Raw genomic sequence first — 21,093 nt, 5'->3', positions numbered from 1 at the left:
TTTGGGTCATTGTTCATGTAGTGACTGACATACTTCTCAAGTGTATAAAAAGCCTGTATTCTTGTTCAATAAAGAGTTCCAGTTTTGCAGCTGAGCTAGTCCCATCTAGTTCTTTGTTGCAATATGCGGCTAAAATATCTGAAATCTATGTTCAGACTAGAGGAAGCGGTATACTGACAGAAGCACTCAAGCGGAGTGTGGGAGGGTTCCCTCACATTGGTGGCAAGTGGTGGGATGCTTCCTGCAGTCTGGGATATCCAAACCTCCACCAGGATCTAAGGTCTGGATAGCCGAAGAGGAGAGGTACAGATACCAGTTGCCACGGAAGAGGAATGGACATTGAGAGGTATTGTTGATTAATATTACTTTCCCATTTGAATCCAAACCACATTCTCAGTGTCCATTAAGTAGTTATCCATCATTTTCTCAGTCACCCTGTGCCCCTAATAGACACAGGGTGATTAACACATAAGAGGGGCCTGGGGAGCTGAAACAAGAGTTTCCTGACCTCTCAAAGATAAGCTGGGTTCCATGAGCCCCCCCCCCCCCACACAAAGTGACTCCTGTCCACCATCAGGAGCTCTGGGGAACACCAGTTAGTACTTAGACTCCACACCACAGGTGAGCCCGCATCACCTGGATGACCTGCCTCTGTACCTATCCTGCTGGTCGATGGTAGTTCCGCTACTGCTATAGCAACTGGTCTTCCAGGCTGACCCCTGATCATGACAAGGACAGATATTAGGCAGAGGACAGAGACTGGGTGAAGGAGAAGGTCATGGAGAAGTTGGTCATCATGTAAGAAAGGTGAGGACTCAGACATCCATATAAATGGCAGCATTGTATATATATATATATATATATATATATATGATGTAGTTAGCTTCCAGTTATCTCACCCGCTAGAATATCAGCCTCATCCATAAACTGAGTGCTGAGAAGGGTCAACCGCTCCCCTTTCCGCTCTTTTAGCATAGCCCAAACCTGGTGTCGGGAACATGGGTCCATACCAGCTGTTGGCTCATCCAGAAGGAGGACCTGGAAACCACCATCAGTGATAAATTTACATCTCACTTGGTCAGTTGGTTAAAGTGACTTAATGCTATAAAATGTTACCTGTGGATCCCCCAGAATGGCAATTCCCAGAGTCAGCTTTCTCTTCTGCCCCCCGCTGAGTGTCCCGGCCTCCAGATTCTGGATGTCTGCCAGGTGCAGATCTGATATTACCTTCTGGACCTAAACAGGAGGAAGGAGGGTCAGCACACTGGACAGGGAGAACATGACTATTCATAGGAGAAGATATATAGAACTGCAGGGAAAACTCACCTCTTCATCCACATAGCTAGGCTGGATTCCTTTAATCTTGCCAAACATTTTGAGATTTTCCTTCACGGTCAGATGATCGAAGTTCACATCGAACTGCGGACAGAAGCCGGCTCTGCGACGGATCTCATCCAGGTGATGAATGTCTGCCAGGTTGTACCCATAGATGGAAGCAGAACCTGGGAAGGATGAGGGAAATAATTGTCCTTGATGTAGAAGGTTTCCCAGACTGATCCCTATTGTTATACAGGATATTGGATGAGGAGAGTCTCACCTGAGGATGGTCTGAAGATCCCGCTCAGTATATTCAGCAGAGTGGTCTTCCCCGCCCCACTGTGACCAAGCAGTGCTGTGATCTGTCCTTCATAAATGTCAAAGTCCAGTCCTGCAGGGAGACAATACAATGGGTGAGAGCGTTGCCACCCTGACAGGAAGATGAAGATCAATACAACAGGAAATACAAATAGGCGATTGGACACTCTAAGGGGAATTCTTACCTGTGTGAGAATTTGCATCAAATGTAGAGGTTTTAAGGACAACCCCCTTGATTTTCTTGTCCATTTTTATTAAAAGGAAGTTCAGAAAACACAAAAAAATAACAGGTTTTCCTCGCAGGGGTATTTAGCATCTCACTCTTCGATCACTCAGCCTCCAGGCTTGTACATGCTCTGGCCGTACCCTTTAGGCCCTTGTCTGTGTTCTTCAGACTGGATGCACACCAACTTGGTGCACACAGCTAGCAGCCTCTTGCTGCACTGACTCTCTCCTATGTGGAGCTCTCCTGACTCCTGGGCACTGACCCTCTGTCTGCCGGGGTGGAACCCAGAACCATGGTCAGGTCATTATTAAAAGCCTAGCTCACACCTGACCAATCAATGTGATGGATGTTCACCCAACCTGGCAGTGGCGGCCCGCCCATAGGAGGCACAGGGGCGCCGCCCCCCAAACACAAGCAGGAAAAAAAAAAGATTAAATTTAAAAAAAAAAAAGTAACATTTTCGCCCACTAGGGGCGCTGGACTTAGTGCTGGGTATGGGGGGGTGGGGTTTTTGACCCCACCCTCGCCTGGCAGAGGCTCCGATTGGCGCTCTTCTGGGGGTCATCGGGGCGCATTGCTCCCACTTTAACGATGTCCGGGCTGTGATTGGTCCAGAGTCCAGCCTGGACCAATCACAGGAGGACATCGGACCTGGTGACGTGACGCCTGGGGGGCGGTGCACCGCCATGGCGTCACGATCACCTTCCGTTCCCGCCCGCGGCCTGGCCGGTGCAGAGAGAGAGGAGATGCGATCGACTCGCAAGAGCAGCGTGACCGTGGAGGAGGCAGGAGCTGACAGTCGGACGGATCGGACATGGGAGCGTGAGGAGGAGTGAGTGAGGCGTAGCCGCCCGCGACCTTCCGTAGGACGGTAGGAGGAGACATCCTGAAACCTGGCTCACCCCACCACAGACCGGCACTGACTGAGACGAGACCAGTCTCCCGGAGTCCCACCAGGTAAGACGAGTCCTCGAGTGGACTTCAGGCAGGCCGCAGGCGCAGCCAGGGAGGGAGAGTAGACACAGTCCCAGGCTCCCAGCAGTGTGTGACAGACCGTCAGGGACCAGCAGCAGCCCAGCTAACGGTAAGTGAAGAACTTCGAAGTGGCGATATTAGACAATAGGGCGGCAGCGCACTGTGTGGTTTTTGTGAAGCTGCATGCCTGTACATTGACCTGTGCCATCATGCCTGTACATTGACCTGTGCCATCATGCCTGTACATTGACCTGTGCCATCATGCCTGTACATTGACCTGTGCCATGCCTATACCATCACCTGTGCCATGCCTATACCATCATCTGTGCCATGCCTGTACCATGACCTCAAAGTCACGCAATTGTTTTAGCGCGTTTTCTTGCCGCGAAGCAATACCTATTACATTTTTCTCCCCCCCCCCCCCTCCCCCCAAAAAAAATTTTTGAGCACCAGCCGCCACTGCAACCTGGACCCAGGATTGGAGATTTCATCCCACCCAGATCACTTAGAAATCTCAAGGCTTCCGGTTCCAAATAGGACTTTACCAAACACCGAGGGACCTGAAAAGCTAGTTTGCTCTGCATTAAGCAAACCCCCTGGAGCCCCTTAACCCACCTGGTTGAGAATTCTGGGTCAAAATATCTTTTTAGACCCTGGCAGGGCCACGCTCTGCCACATATCCCCCTCTCCCTTGTTTTGACCGAGGAGGGGTCGGGAACACACAAGCCTAAATTCAACTTTGCATTCCTTTTCCAAACATCACCCACATGGGCTCATTCCTGACTGACATCAGTTTTAAAGGTGACTTTCCCTGTGTCCCCCTGCTTCCCTCATGTCTTTTTACAGGTGTGCTTCCAAAAGCGCCATCTGCCTATTTTCCTTGGGGCTGAGGCTGACTCCCAAGCTTTAGGTGTCGGGTACCTGTCAGGGAAGTACCTGCTGCCCTGCGTCATGATCCAGCCTGCATCCAAGTACGCATAGACCTCACATCTGCAGCCTTCACCATCTGAACTTCTAGGCACTCGTGCCACTCCAGGCTTCTGTGCTCCTGTCCTGTTTACATTATCAGGGGTACCAGGCCAGAGGTGTAAGAGATTGCCTTCATCTCCACGTCAGGCTCCATCTCCAGGTATGTTACAGTACCTTTAAATCTACAAAGCACTCCCTAGATTTCTTCTGGACCAACCCTTTTCCCTTTATGTAATTTTGAAGGGGTCACACTTTAGTATTAGGCGTGGACTCTTTAATTTGGGAATCAAACTTTTTTAATGCCACCTTGTTAAGGTTTGGGCCATTTCCCTCCTGAACTTGTAGGGAGGCCTCCATCTACTGCACAATTACCTCTGCTGTGTCTGTCATACCATTTTTCAGGGTTAGACGCAACCATTCCAACTGGACCATCTGGTCTACTATTATTTTTGTTGTCACCCAATGTAACAAAATCAACATTTACCAGTGCCTTGCACTTTTCCTCATTGTCAGAAATATCAACAAATATTTCAGAACCCATTTCACCAGTGTTTGGCAAGGCAGTGTCTGGAGAGGAATCGCACAAAGCCGAGTGGGCGATTTCCATGGCAACTGCACTATTCACCTACTCCACTGTCACAAGACACTCTGCCAGCCACTGTCCCGACACCAAACCCTCATTACATAATGCCACATTTGGGTTGAGGACTCAAACCACATCACATATACTTGTGCCCTCTGGCACTACCGCCCAGACCTCTGTCCTGTCCGACAGTACTCCGGCCCGGAGTGCCTCTCATACAGAACAATACTAAGAGGCAACCTGGCAATGCACTGGGAGACGATTTTCAAAATTACTAGCAAAGACGATGTGAGAGACCCAAACAGTAAAGGGGCTTTAGCAGAGGACTAGGGGCAAGCCTCCTACCCACTGATTATGGCCCATGGAGAAAGCAGATCATTCTGGACAACAATGTAATGGACACTGAGAGCGAGGCTTGGATCACTTCTCTTTTTTTTTTTAAACTTCATGTGACGGTATTCACCGTCACTAGAGGTGAGGAGCAGATACTTAATGGTTTGAATTGCTTCAGATGGGACAGTAATATTTGTCAGCAATATCTTCATATAGAAATATGAAGATTAATTCCTGTTTTACACTGGGAGACTTAGACTGTTATAGAACATTGCCATGAAGTCTGACTCCTAAATAATGTGTTTATTCCATGTCCCTGCATGCCAGACAGGCTTCCCTATTGTTTGTGTATTGGGAGGGAATGTGGATTGTGCCTGTCTCATTGTTAAATGTTAATGACCCCTCTTGTTCTGTCTGCCTTAAGCTAAACTTATTATGGGATGTATATGTGTATGTGGATTGGCTGCTAAGGAGGAGGGGGGATTGTGCCACAATGTATATATTTGTGTACACTGTATGAGAGTATAAAACTCTGTTTAATTGGATTGTGAATGTCAGGGCCTGTTTTCAACAAGGTCCACCTGGGCAGTAACCTTGTGGGGGAAAATGGTATAAAAGTCTGTTTCTTGTTCAATAAAGTTGAGTTATACTTCACCCTCAATCTAGAGTCCTGTCTCCCATTGGGGGAATATGCTAAAAGGGATTGCTATGGTCTTCCATACTCCCTTGGATAATCACTAAGCTCTTGTAAGAGACTGTGTAAGAGCTTGTTCCTGTTCCTGCTGCACTCTCTGGGGAAAGAGAGGTTCACCCACGGGAACCTGGAGCCTTGTCGTAGGTCCAGGGTGGGTAGGAGACGGTGAGACCCCAACCAAGCTGTGGCGGTTCATGGGGTCTGAGGTAGTTATGGTGTCTGGTGGAGTGCCTGGAGCCCTCGGGAAGCACTAGGAGCATCCGTCAACGGAGGTACCCGGTCGGGGTGCCAGTTAGGGCTATTTCACACGGTCCGCCTCCGTAGGCGGAACCGTGTTGCTCAGCGGGGATCGATCCGCGATCCCCGCTGAGCTGGCAGATGACAGCTCCGTCTCCGCTTGCAGAGCGGAGAGGGAGGTGTCTCAGCCCCCGCTGCCCTCTATGGGGGATCGGATGAGAGCGGACCGCCTGTCCGCTCTCATCAGATCCGATCCGATTACTGAACAAAAGGAAAAATAGGGTTTCCATCCGTCCAGATTTCACGGACAGGATCGGATACGGATGGCACTGGGTGTCAGCGGAGGTGTCTCCGCTGACACCCGCTGCCCCATAGAGCTGCATGGAGGATCCCATCAGATCCGCCTAAAAAACTGACAGGCGGATCTGATCGGACCGCCCGTGTGAAAGAGCTCTTAATCTGTTACACTTCATCTTTATTTTCAATTTTCACAATAACATAGTTTCATAATAATAATAAAACAAATGAACCAACACAAAATACATACAAATTATCTAATAATAGAAAAATGTTTCTATTCCCCCTCTCCCCTATTCCCTTCAAGATTTTAAAAAGAGGAAAACAAAAATAAAACAAAGGATTACAAAGTAAAAAAAATCCACTTCTAAACAATCTCGATCTCAGATATCAGTCCTGGGGTTTCAATCCATCATTTCCATATTCTTTCGAATCTTTTTTTCCCACCCCTTCTCATATATGCAAATTTTTCCCTTACTATTGTATTGTTAACCTTACCCAGCCACTCTTTAACCGATGGTGGTTTAACACTTCTTCTTCTATCCATCTTTCTGTAATCACCTTTCTAGCTTGATACAGACATCTCATTATTGCCAAGCACTTAGCCCCAAGTCTCACACTCTGCTCCATGTATTCCAACATACATAATACTGGGTCCAACCGTAGACATGTTACAAATATTACATTTATTTTACCCATTATCTCAACCCAATATCTGCAGTTTGGGACATCTCCAGAGCATATGGATCAAATCTCCATTTGCCATTCCACATCTGGGAAAAGCTGCATCTGGACGTCTCCCAAATCTAAACAGTTGTTTGGGTGTATAATATGCTCTATGCACAATATAAAACTGTGTGAGCCTCTGCGCTGCCGAGAGAGACAACAGATCTATTGAAGTTATTATTTCCTTCCACTGAACATCCGTCAACCCCCCACATCTACTTCCCATTTTATTCTACTAGGGAGTTGGGAGTCTTTTTCCAATACTTTAAAATGTATCTTTTTATATAGCTCCGAGATCAGTCCCTTACGGGAGGCAACCTCTACCAGATTTTCTAATAAGGGAACCCCACACCATTTCACCCCCTCCTTTTTAAATTGTGCACTCTCAAGTCTCAACTGAAAATATTGATAGAAATTTCTATTTGATAACCCAAACTCTTCTTTTAGCTCTTGAAAAGTTTTCAGTACCCCTGTTACATATAGTTGCGACAGCTTTACTATTCCCTTTTCTCGCCAATTACCAAAACCCTCTAACTTCTCCAACTCAGGCATCTTCACATTATCTCAAATTGGTGTATAGTTCGTATATCCTAAGTATTGAAACATTGTTTGCGTTATGTTCCAAACCTTAATCATTAACTTTGTTAGGGAGCATTGATTCTCCCTCCCTAGAGATTCTGCCTCCAATGCATCCACCAAAAATGTATGTGGGGTGCAAGTTAATAGTGCATGTGAGCTATACCTAACAATATCACTATTTGATTCCCAACCCCCTATCTGTTGCAGCTGACCCGCCACAAAAACCTACAGGGATGTGGAATAGCCAAACCCCCTTTATCTCTTAAAAGCTGTAACACTCGTAGACAAACTCTAGCTTATTTTTTCCCCCCAAATCAATTTCCTAAACAAACTCTCTAGCCTCCCAAACCACACTCCAGGGATCCAGATTGGTGAGTTATGCAGAATATATAGAATTGTGGCAGCCATACCATTTTGATTAGGCTGCCACGGCACATTACTGTTAAGGGGAGGCGGCCCCATGTTTCACATTTTTCCTTCCATACACCCATTAATGGTTCTAGATTTTTAACTATATATTGTGACGGTACTCACCGTCACTGGGAATGAAAGACAGATAAATAATGGACACTGAGAAATGGTTTGGATTGCTTCAAATTGGTTCTGTGTTTACACTTATGAGACTGTGTATTGCACTTCAGTGTCAGAGACAGGCTCTCCCTATTGTTTGTGTATTGAGGTGGGATGTGGATTCTGTTAAGTCTGTCTGTCCCATTGTTAATTGTTAATGAACTCACATATTGTTTCTGTCCAGATGGCTAGATCATTAGTTCAGGTTAATTCTATTTCTGTATACAATTTCATCTGCATATGATAATGTAATCAGGCAACCCCTGACCTGTGTGTGGTAATCTGATCAGGAGGGGGATGTCCATACTGTATATAAACTATGTGCGTTGTTCATTAAAGGAGAAGTTTCCAGAAGAAGCTAAGTTGTCGGCTAGCTTTGTATGGGGCCGGCTAGAATATTTGATATCCATGCTCAAGCCGTATACTGACGGAAGCTCACAAACACAGTGTGGGTCTCGGTTCCGTTACATATATAATCTGGGATTAACAGTTATAGTTATTCCTAGATATCTGAAGCTCTCCACCACCTGTATATGCTTGGCACTATCTGGCATGTCCTGCTCTAGTTCATCCACTGGGAGAAGAACTAATTTCTCCGAGTTGATTGATAGCCCGGAAATTCCCCCAAATCTTTTTATGACATCCATCACTGTGATTAATGAACAATTCACATCTCGCAAATACAAAAGAATGTCATCTGCATATAATGAAATCTTTTCTTCCTCCATCCCTCTTCTAAACCCCTTTATATTTCCAGTTCAAATTATTATAGCCAAAGGTTCCATTGCCAGGGCAAAAAGCAGGGGTGACAAAGGATACCCCCTGCCTTGCTCCCGAGACACTGAAAAATATTCTGAGCATCTATCATTTATTTTCACTTTTGCCCTTGGGCCTGAGTATAGCAACTTCACCCATTTCACAGAAAATGGGCCAATACCAAATGCTGATAAAACTGCCCACAAATACTGCCACTCTACGCTGTCAAATGCTTTGGCAGCGTCGAGGGACAGCACCACCCTCGACCCCTGCTCCTCCGAAGAAATTTGTAAATTTGAAAACAACCTCCTAATATTTAATGATGTTGATTTATCAGGGATAAAACCGCATTGATCAGGGTGTATTATGAAAAGGTAGCAAGATGTGGGGCCAGGGTTGGGATTTTAAGGGTACCGTTATATAACTAATAAGAGAGATGTATCTACAAAAAATATCTAAAAAGTATATAATTTTATTAATCACATAAAGTGAAAAGGATACAAATACAAATACAAAGACATTACTGTTACAAGATAACATGAAACATCATCATGGTAACAACATAATTGATAAAATATCATCAGAGATAATTTCCTTGAGATTGTGGACAGGACTAGTCAGAGGTCACAGTCAGTCTGGAGGTGCCAGGACTGGTGTGTGTCCCTCTAGTCAGTCTGATTACCACTACCCGACATGTTTCGCGGTAATACCGCTTCTTCAGGGGTACAAGGGATGTAACTTGATAAAAAGCCACTAAAAAATGACAAAAATAGATACATGATTATCATACATATACGAGCGTATATACATATACATGTTCGTTTTTGCTATTTCGAATATCGGTGTGTGTCAAGTATGGAGCAATTGGCGATAAGCCCCTCCTACTTCTGACACTAGTACGTCATTTATTCGATCACATGGTAGACATTTTACTTACATGAGTATACAAAAAAGAAGAAAGATCTACACTGGCATGTAGGCCAAGGCATATATATGATACTTCCAGTGGTGGAACTGATGGTTCATGGCAAACGGAGCATGGGCGTCGGTCATCAAAAATTGTCCCCCGGGCGGGCAAGGATGACCAAATGGCAAAAAAGCCTAGACAGTGAAAGATATAGAGAATGCTGGTATATAGAATATTGTATTCGTTCAAAGGCTGCAGAAATATATATTGCAGACTATATTGGTCACATTATTCAGATCATTGAATATAGGTAGAGATTGGTATTGAAAGATCTACAGATATATGTTGAAGCGCCTCCAATCTTTAAGAAAAGGAGGGGAGGAAGGGAAATGCTCACCAAGAATGACATCAATATAAGTATATGGAAATCATTCTGTGACCATGTATGGATTCAGAGCATGTTTTGAACTAGCCTGCCCAAGCCCCTTTTGTTTATTTGCTATTTTTTCTTTTTGAACATATTACAGAGCGATACCAGCTGATCTGGAGACTGAAATTTGATGTCTCGCTTGATGTGCGATATCATTTCTGTGCTCCTCTGATCGTATGTTTTTGTCCACCCTTTCTCCATCGTCTGACCATCACACAAGCCCTGGCATAGAGTTTGGTAGGTTATGATTTCCATATACTTCTATTGATGTCATTCTTGGTGAGCATTTCCCTTCCTCCCCTCCTTTTCTTAAAGATTGGAGGCGCTTCAACATATATCTGTAGATCTTTCAATACCAATCTCTACTTATATTCAATGATCTGAATAATGTGACCAATATAGTCTGCAATATATATTTCTGCAGCCTTTGAACGAATACAATATTCTATATACCAGCATTCTCTATATCTTTCACTGTCTAGGCTTTTTTGCCATTTGGTCATCCTTGCCCGCCCGGGGGACAATTTTTGATGACCGACGCCCATGCTCCGTTTGCCATGAACCATCAGTTCCACCACTGGAAGTATCATATATATGCCTTGGCCTACATGCCAGTGTAGATCTTTCTTCTTTTTTGTATACTCATGTAAGTAAAATGTCTACCATGTGATCGAATAAATGACGTACTAGTGTCAGAAGTAGGAGGGGCTTATCGCCAATTGCTCCATACTTGACACACACCGATATTCGAAATAGCAAAAACGAACATGTATATGTATATACGCTCGTATATGTATGATAATCATGTATCTATTTTTGTCATTTTTTAGTGGCTTTTTATCAAGTTACATCCCTTGTACCCCTGAAGAAGCGGTATTACCGCGAAACATGTCGGGTAGTGGTAATCAGACTGACTAGAGGGACACACACCAGTCCTGGCACCTCCAGACTGACTGTGACCTCTGACTAGTCCTGTCCACAATCTCAAGGAAATTATCTCTGATGATATTTTATCAATTATGTTGTTACCATGATGATGTTTCATGTTATTTTGTAACAGTAATGTCTTTGTATTTGTATCCTTTTCACTTTATGTGATTAATAAAATTATATACTTTTTAGATATTTTTTGTAGATACATCTCTCTTATTAGTTATATAACGGTACCCTTAAAATCCCAACCCTGGCCCCACATCTTGCTACCTTTTCGAATTCGATTAGGGATGAGGTACCTCAATACCTAATACTAAATCCAATGGGCTAATTTCTGCAGGGTGTATTATGGTGTGGATTACTCTACTCAACCTAGAAGCCACCACCTTCGCCAGAAGTTTAACGTCCGCACAAAGCAAGGAAATTGGTCTATATGATGTCGGTTGAGGTAGATCTTTCCCTTCCTTTGGTAATATTATTATCATAGCCTCAGTCATGGTTTGTGGTAGTTTTCCTTTTTTCCCATAGCCCATTTAATAACCTCAACAACTCTGGCAGCATTAACTCCCCATATTCCTTATAAATCTCACTCCGTAGTCCATCAGGTCCTGGCGCCTTATGACTAGCTGTCCCCATTGTCGTCTCCTGTAATTATTTAATAGAAATAGGTTCTTCTAACAATTCCCTATCATCTCCTGAGAGACATGGGATTGTTAAATCTTTAATAAAGTCTCTCAATTCTCCATCAATTTATCCTCTTCTAGTACTATACAAATCAGAGAAATAATCCTTGAAAATATTCAATATTTCTATGGGACACCTGGTGACCCCTCCAGCGCAGTTCCTAATAGACATTGTAGATACCATAGGAATAATTTGGGACGTTGCCAGAAGGGCCAGCATGTGTCCAGTATTTTCTCCTCCCTCATAATGGGTTTATTTTAAAAAGAACCTTTTATTCTCAGCCAGGGCTGCTGTTAGAAATCGCGGGGCCCCGTACAGACTACCTGGCAGGGCCCCCCTAAGAAAATATTAAAGATATATTTAGCTAAAATTACAACAAAATCACTATTAGCAGACACAAATATAACTTAACTCGCATAATTCCTGCTAAATCTAAAAAAAAAAAAAACTATGTTAAATAAAAAAGAAGATGAGATGAGAAAAATATACAGGCTGGGCAGTTGGAGCTCAGAGATCACAGATACAGAGAGAGAGAAACAAAGTTACAATTTACAAATAAACTCCTGAGCAGAGATAAGTGCTGGGAGGGGGGCCCACACAAGGGAGGGGGATTAGTGAGGAACAACTACATAGTTACATAGTAGGTGAGGTTGAATGAAGACAATAGTCCATGCAGTTCAACCTGTGTAGATGTGTGTGGCTGTAATCATCTCACATAGCCCTGAATGTTCTGATCCTTGAGATGTAAGTCTAAGAGTCTTTTGAAAGCCACCATACTTCCCGCAGAAACCACCTCTTGTGCTAGACAATTCCACAATCTTGTAGCCCTAACAGTAAAGAACCCCCCTCGTTGCCTGAGGTTAAACTGTCTCTTTCTCAACAGATAAAAGCTGATAGCAGGGAGAGGGACAGATCAGATTCAGGTGCTGGAGGAAGATTTCTGTATTTGTTGTCCATCACTAATCCCCCTCTCTGTGTGGGCCCCCCTGTGTGCTCGGGGCCCCCTACAAGAGGGCTGGTGGTCCCCCCCTATCAGCGGCCCTGTTCTCAGCTTTCTTCAGGGCTGATGTGGAATATAGTTGCTGTACCTCTCTTCATCTACTTAGATTATCTGGTGATGGATCTTCTATATAAGCATTTTCCATTTCAGCCACTTTCGCCATTATATTTATCTCCCACTCCTTAGAAGATCTCTTCTTCCTAGAATTCTGCTGAATGATAAGTCCCCTTAAATAGGTCTTAAGAGTATGCCATAGTATATTCGGCGTTGCTGATGCTCTATTATGGATCAAGAACTCTTGAAGTGTATTTATCATATATTCTTTAGGGGCAATCAATTGTAGCCAAAAAGGGTTCACTCTCCACTCTACCTCAACCCGCCTTCTCCCTGTCCCCAACACCAAATTTAAAGGAGAATGATCCGACAATCCTCTAGCCTCATATCTAATCTCTGTTACCAGCGGGACAAGAATATCATTCCCTATTGCCATATCTATTCTAGAAAGTGATAGATGTACTCCCGACTGACACGAAAAAGTTTGAGTGGTAGGATAGTGTTCCCGCCAAATATCCTTCAACCCTGTTTCTTTAAATATCCTATACAATAGTGTATATGGGCTTTGTTCAGTTCTCTTTCCTGGGGGGGGACTTGTGATGGTACTCACCATCACTGGGAGTGAAAGACAGATACTAAATGGTTTGGATTGCTTCAAATGGGTTCTGTGTTTACACTTATGATAATGTGTATTGAACTTCAATGTCAGAGACAGCCTCTTCCTATTGTCTGTGTATTGAGGTGTGATGTGGATTCTGTTAAGCCTGTCTGTTCCATTGTTAAATGTTAATGAACTCACATATTGTTTCTGTCCAGATGGCTAGATAATTAGTTCAGGATAATTATATTTCTGTATACAATTTAATCTATATAAAAAAGGAGCAAGAAAACCAAAATGATAAAAATGGTAAAAAATCTTACTCACCCAGCGCTTAGTGAATGTAATAATTATAATATTTAAAGGAGACCCTAGAGGTCACAGCAGCTGCTATAAAATCAAATAATTCATACAAGGTACAATAGATTCACTCTACAGTAATCAATTAAATCTAAAACACTAGCAGCGCTATATTATGCACAACACATCTATATGCATATAAAAAAGGACACATATATTGATATGTAAGTAACCGCATGCATGCATGCAAAAAGAAGCGGGAAGAAGTAGCGAGGAGACATCGCTGAAATTGCCAGCAGAGGAGGATGTGGTGAGTGGAGTACATATGGAGGCTTGAATACGATCTGGAACCGTATTTCAGCAGAATTGGTGTCCAACGAATTGTGATCTGTTTGAGATATACAGGCTTGGTTTTATCAGCAGTTTGGTGAGTGTCCATTTTGACGGGGAGCACGTCTTGATGGTGGAGGCTTATTGGGTGCCTATAAGAATCCTTCACACCCTTACTCATATAAGTTTGACATCTATATCTAATCTGGACTGTGATAATTAACTCTCAGCTGGGACTTTTTGCATGCATGCATGCGGTTACTTACATATCAATATATGTGTCCTTTTTTTATATGCATATAGATGTGTTGTGCATAATATAGCGCTGCTAGTGTTTTAGATTTAATTGATTACTGTAGAGTGAATGTATTGCACCTTGTATGAATATACAATTTAATCTGCATATGATAATGTAATCAGGCAACCCCTGACCTGTGTGTGTGGTAATCTGATCAGGAGGGGGATGTGCTCATGTGTGTATAAATTGAATGAGAATCTGTTCAATAAAGGAGAAGGTTCCAGTACAAGCTAAGTTGTCGGCTAGCTTTGTATGGGGGAGGCTGGAAAATCTGATATCTATGTTCACGACATGGAGGAAGCCGTATACTGATGGAAGTCCACAAGTACAGTGTGGGTTGCGGTTCTGTTACAGAACCTATCTATCTGGGTCTTCATTACCATACTGAAATCTCCTACGATCCAGATTGGCATCCCTGATTTATCAATCATATATTCCAGCAAACGTTTAATAACCTCTACTTTAAAAGGAGGAGGGATATATACATTCATAATCACACACGGCATCCCTGCCAGTGTGCAATATATAAATACATATCTACCCTCCTTATCTACTCTTACCTGCCTACAGGAGAATAGCACCTATGTATTAAAATACTTGTTCCCCTTGAGTATGAAGTGTACACTGAATGATACTGATAAGGGAAACCTTTACATCCGAAACGCTCTGTTGTTTCTTTGGTCAGGTGCGTCTCCTGCAGATCAAAAAACAGATACTTTAAGATTTGAGACAGTCCTAAACATAGCTGTCCCCCCTTCCTCTCACATTCCATGAGAAAAACGTTTCTCTATCATTCATTACAACTCAAAAAAACAAGAGAAAAAAAGGGAAAACATGAAAAATGATAATCATATTAATTCCTGGACTCCTCTGTATGAGCAGAGGCCATATTACTAAACCCATCATTTCCTGTCTGTAAATCAAAATTCATATTTGCCCTTATCCTCCAATATGCAAATTGAAGTGTATCCTGATCATAGGGGTTTACTTTCCTATAACCAATAAATACCTCTACTTTCCTTCTATTTCCTCTATATACCAAAACACCCTCTCCCGCAGTCACTTCTTAATGTCTACAAATTTCACCCTCCTCCTTTCTACCTCTGCAGAGAAATCTGGAAAAAATACATTTTTCTCCCCATTAAACATTACGCCTTTCATTTCTCTAGCTCTAGCTAGTTTCTCTGTCCTTGAAAAAATGGAGCTTTATAAGCACTGATTTTGGTGCCCCACCCAGCAGGGGGGGTTCTCAATGGAACTCTATGAGCTCTCTTTCAACAGCAAACAAAGCGGTGAAATCTTCCTTCCTGAAAACCTCCTGGAGCCATTTCTCCAGAAAATTCCTCATGTTTTCTTTTCTCCAGCAAACCAACTATACGGACATTGTTTCTCCTTGATCGATTTTCCAAATCCTCTCGTTTATCATTTTGTCTCTCAATTTTCCCTTCAAGAGCACAAGTTCCAGGGGCGTAACTACAGGGGTTGCAGGGGTTGCAATTGCTACCGGGCCCCATGCTCCAGGGGGCCCAGTAGCAAACCAGTGGGTGAACTTCCAGGATCTCAAAGGTCACACTTGCAACCGGGCCCTGGCATTGCACCACTGTGGAGAGGCCCCAAGATTGCAGGAAGGGGGCCCACTGCAGAACTTGTGAAAGGATCCTGCTGCGGGACCATAATAAAAGGCCATGCAACAAGAGTAAAGAGCCCCAGGATTAGTGGGAAAAGCCCCGGGCTTGAAGGGAAGGGCCCCGGCCAGAGGTTTGGGGGGCCCTTCATGGTTTCTTGCATCGGGGCCCTGAAGGTTCTAGTTACGCCTCTGACAAGTTCCTGTTTCAGAGGCATTATTATGTCTTCAATTCTACTGACTCTGGCCTCCAATTCCGTAGTGCGCTCACGCACTTTATGTAGATTATGTCTGACAAATGACATTTCCTCTTTAATATATTTTAACTGTTCTGACATTTCTGATAGAGCTGACTTACTGTACATCCATTAACCGCCATGAAAACCTCTCTTAAGGATGGTTCCTCTGCTAATAACATGTCTGTAGCAGACAGATCGCATAGCTCCGTCTCCATTGGAATAATGGGTACCGAGGCCATTTTAGAGGTTTTACTATTTAAAGCGGAGTTCCGGGCAAAACATTTTTGGGGGATAAAAATACCCCTAGGACAGTCAGGGCAGTGCATTTAAGCAACGATAGCCTCTGAACTGTCCCCTGTTTAGCTTACCTGTAAGAAGAAAAACTTACCTTGAAAATTTCTTCTCCAGTGCTGCCATCTCCATTGTGGGCAGCTGAAGCCGGAGCGTCCCTCTTCACATCCCTCTTTCTGGATGTCGGGGTCCCAGAATGCCATGCCTCGTCACTTCCGGTGCAGGTGTGTCATCCCACAGCTCATTGCACATGCCCAGAAGCCGTTCTCGGCAGAGAAGGACACGCTTGCACCGGAAGTGATGAGGCACACCGGTGCAGGCGCATTGACTCCTGGGATTGATGAAGCTCATCTCCCAGGAGTCAATGCAAAGGAGGAAGTGATGTCGGGGGCCGCGGCCGCAGAGGGAGGAAGTGGAGGGAAGGTAAGTTAATTTTCAGAAAAAATAAGGTAAGTGAAACAAAAAAAAAAATGTATAATTATCCAATTCTTTTTCAGCTTATATTAATCTAATTTACGGTGTAAAGTTGCAAGATAGCCCAGAACTCTGCTTTAAGCTTGGGCCCTTAGAGGAGACAGAGGGTGACAGCAAAGCGTTGGCTTGTTGTGGTTTTGCATTATTTTGAGGTGGAGTATGTGCAAAACGTTCCAGCTTAGCCGCCGCTTCCTTGTCTTTATCTTTTACTGTCCGTTGTAGTTTGTGAACTAGCTGACTCCTGCAAGACTGATGGATGTATCTCCTTCTTTCTTTGTCATGATGCCTAATCTCATTTCCAGTTAGATTAAAAAAAACCCGTTCCTTCAAATAAATGTTTAGTAGACACTTAACAGAAAATTATTATTAATAGACCAAAGTCAGCAATAATAAAGAGCAGTTCTCCAACCTGAGACAGCCGAGACAGACTGAGGAGATTTGAGAGGCTCCGAGATGAGCCGAAGGAAGCCGAGTCCTGCTCGTTCACGAGCGGGCACTGTACTGCGCTACCGCGCCCTCCTCCACTCGAGTGATCACGGCGGCTTTGCAGGTGGGGATGCCCGAGCTTTACACCAACACCCCAACATGCCGACAGACTCCAGAGGGAAATTCAAAGTCGCCTACCGTAGTCTCCATCACCGTCAATAACCGGCTTGCAGGTCACCACTCTATATATCTCCTGCCGTCCACACTGCTTCTCCTTACCCTGCAAAGAATCTCTCAGTTGCAATGCTCTGTAGTGTCTTGTTAGGATAATGGAGCCCAGGTGAGCTATGCACGCCCGCTCACATTAGCACCAGGTCACCACCCCCTGATCAGAGATCTCTTGGATTACCTCTCTGAAGAAGGACAATAAAGCTTCCCTTCTGAAGAGGATGGAAAGAGGTAATATTAATCCTGTACAGGGTAATGGTTAGAGGAAATATGGTGACCCTCCTGCAGACTGGGTTGGAGAAGCTCCTTCACTTGGGACAGAAATATTCATCAACAATATCCCTCAAGAGATCTATGAAGATAAATTAATTCCACCTTCAGTCTGCTGGGACATTGTATGAGTTGTCTCGTAGACTGTTGTAGACTGGTGCTGGACAGTCTGAGGTGGGGTGGGATCTCTGTTTATTATGGGTTTGTAGCACTACCCCCCTGCAAGGGTCGCTTAGTATTGTATGATCCTCTGTGCAGCCTTGACCCTGTAAACTTTCCAGCCCCTATGACACTGTAGGTTCAGACATGATGTGTATACCTTTAAATAAGAACACAGACATAATGTAAACAGAATCCATCGTAATCCTGTTCCTCTGTGTACAAAGGAGCAGATACCGGTCCTGCTGAGGGGTTAAGGACCTTCTACGGCCCTGTCCAGCTCTCTCCTAGTTTAACTGCCTGTTTGCTGGAATCTCCTCCATGCTTTCATGCCCTTCTGGCAATTGATGTGCCATCCTGGAGGAGTTGGACTGCCTGTGCAACCTCTATAGGGTCCAGGTATGGCCTCATGCTACCAGTAGTGACACTGACCCCCTCTATAGGGTCCAGGTATGGCCTCATACTACCAGTAGTGACACTGACCCCCTCTATAGGGTCCAGGTATGGCCTCATGCTACCAGTAGTGACACTGACCCCCTCTATAGGGTCCAGGTATGGCCTCATGCGTCCAGTAGTGACACTGACCCCCTCTATAGGGTCCAGGTATGGCCTCATGCGTCCAGTAGTGACACTGACCCCCTCTATAGGGTCCAGGTATAGCCTCATACTACCAGTAGTGACACTGACCCCCTCTATAGGGTCCAGGTATGGCCTCATGCTACCAGTAGTGACACTGACCCCCTCTATAGGGTCCAGGTATGGCCTCATGCGTCCAGTAGTGACACTGACCCCCTCTATAGGGTCCAGGTATGGCCTCATACTACCAGTAGTGACACTGACCCCCTCTATAGGGTCCAGGTATGGCCTCATACTACCAGTAGTGACACTGACCTCCTCTATAGGGTCCAGGTATGGCCTCATGCGTCCAGTAGTGACACTGACCCCCTCTATAGGGTCCAGGTATGGCCTCATGCGTCCAGTAGTGACACTGACCCCCTCTATAGGGTCCAGGTATGGCCTTATGCTACCAGTAGTGACACTGACCCCCTCTATAGGGTCCAGGTATGGCCTCATGCGTCCAGTAGTGACACTGACCCCCTCTATAGGGTCCAGGTATGGCCTCATACTACCAGTAGTGACACTGAGCCCCTCTATAGGGTCCAGGTATGGCCTCATACTACCAGTAGTGACACTGACCCCCTCTATAGGGTCCAGGTATGGCCTCATGCGTCCAGTAGTGACACTGACCCCCTCTATAGGGTCCAGGTATGGCCTCATACTACCAGTAGTGACACTGAGCCCCTCTATAGGGTCCAGGTATGGCCTCATACTACCAGTAGTGACACTGACCCCCTCTATAGGGTCCAGGTATGGCCTCATACTACCAGTAGTGACACTGACCCCCTCTATAGGGTCCAGGTATGGCCTCATACTACCAGTAGTGACACTGACCTCCTCTATAGGGTCCAGGTATCTCCTCATACTACCAGTAGTGACACTGACCTCCTCTATAGGGTCCAGGTATCTCCTCATACTACCAGTAGTGACACTGACCCCCTCTATAGGGTCCAGGTATGGCCACATGCTAACAGTAGTGACACTGACCTCCCTCTATAGGGTCCAGGTATCTCCTCATGCGTCCAGTAGTGACACTGACCCCCTCTATAGGGTCCAGGTATGGCCACATGCTACCAGTAGTGACACTGACCTCCCTCTATAGGGTCCAGGTATCTCCTCATGCGTCCAGTAGTGACACTGACCCCCTCTATAGGGTCCAGGTATGGCCTCATGCGTCCAATAGTGACACTGACCCCCTCTATAGGGTCCAGGTATGGCCTCATGCGTCCAATAGTGACACTGACCCTAGCCAAATGTAAAACTAGTGACAAACAGTCAGAAAATCTGAGTAGGGAAAAAAAAGTCAGTGGCCTCCACCTGTAAAAGCATTCCTGTTTTGGAGGTCATCCCATTGTTGCCTATCTAGTGCAACTGTTGTCAACTTCATTAACACCAAAGCAGCTGAAACTGATTAACAACCCCCTCTGTGTAAACCCCTCCAACCTCTGCTACCTAACTGACCAGATCAATATCCCAGGAGTTTAATTGACTTGATGCTATACTCTGATTAAAAAGTGTTTCTTTCATTTTTTGAGCAGTGTATTCGGTTTTATTGTTAATGTGGTAACTGACTTACTTTTGAAGTATATAAAAAAACCTGTATTTCTGTTCAGTACACAGTCATTCCTTTGGTTTTATCCCAACATCTTGTCTGAGTAGGACGCTTGGGGTAAAAGGGCTGCTATTGGCTCTCGGTCTCCTGGAAGGGTATGGAGGGCAGGAGATACTGTTTAGCGAAAGCACCCAAGCTGGGTGCCAAAGCAGTTCCGTCACAGGCGGCATTACAGAATTGACCATCTTTGTCCAGTGCAGACTATAATACCCAGCTCCAATTAGTGGTACTCCGTAGTACCAGCTCTCCTGAACATGGAGGAGACAGCAAAGTATACACTGCCTGTACCCTTCAGAATTCTAATATTTCTATCAGCATGTCTGTCATAAAAAGACATTGTGATTCTCCACCTAAGACCTTCCTGGGGTCCTTCAGGTTCCTATGGACATGGGGGAGACTCATTTATAGATGCCTTAGAAGTGGTGCTTCTTAAAGGGCTTCCTCTCTGCTGGAGGTAACCAATGCAATAATCTGGTGGTCTGCCAGAGTGCAGCCAGGCGCGGGATTCATCACAAAACTCTCCGGCTCAATGCCAATGAACTGCTCCAGGTCTTTGCTGTGGCTATCAGTTTGGTACCGTATACCCCACCATTAACCTCTTTATGGGTTGTGGGCAAAATTCCTGCTGTGCGCTCATCCTCATCTGTGCCTTCTATCCCTAGAGGGTTAACTTCTGCAGCAGCAGGTGCGCCTTGAACTTACCCGATGTTCACACCTATTTGTTTTTGTGTGTTTTGCAGTTTGCAGAAATTCACTACAGTCCATTTAACATGGTTTCCTATGGTACGCGTTCACATCTCTACGTTTTTCATTCAGTGCATTTTTGGAAAGGGTCAGGGACTTTTTTTCACGCAGCAGATTGCACTTTGGGTTTAATACTCTTCAATGGAGCCGCACCAAAAACACAAGGGTTGCGTTTTTTAAGCGTTTATTTTCAACTTTAACCACGCTGTGTATAGCTGGTTGCTAAGGAGCAGAATGGGAAGCCGGACGCCACGTCCTTAACAACTTATGAGTCATCCGCTGTCAGCGGGGTTC

The 21,093-nt window shown here is 44.8% G+C and overlaps 1 protein-coding gene across 1 annotated transcript in view; it reads right to left on the bottom strand.

Annotated features, from left to right (window-relative positions):
- LOC309567518 (ABC-type organic anion transporter ABCA8-like) overlaps positions 1-21,093 on the bottom strand; it is a 201,140-nt gene that overhangs the window by 112,036 nt on the left and 68,011 nt on the right. Inside the window, exons 12-15 of the mRNA XM_082272902.1 lie at positions 1,598-1,708; positions 1,327-1,502; positions 1,117-1,236; positions 900-1,038 (exon numbers count right to left, since the gene is read on the bottom strand). Coding sequence (XP_082129028.1) covers positions 900-1,038; positions 1,117-1,236; positions 1,327-1,502; positions 1,598-1,708 — 546 coding nt within the window. The remainder of the gene's footprint in view (positions 1-899; positions 1,039-1,116; positions 1,237-1,326; positions 1,503-1,597; positions 1,709-21,093) is intronic.

This window comes from Pelophylax lessonae (genome assembly GCF_965119305.1).
Source record: "Pelophylax lessonae genome assembly, chromosome: 11".
Classification (NCBI taxonomy): Eukaryota; Metazoa; Chordata; class Amphibia; order Anura; family Ranidae; genus Pelophylax; species Pelophylax lessonae.
The sequence above is the reverse complement of the archived record's forward strand: the minus strand, read 5'-3'. Positions and strand labels throughout refer to the sequence as shown.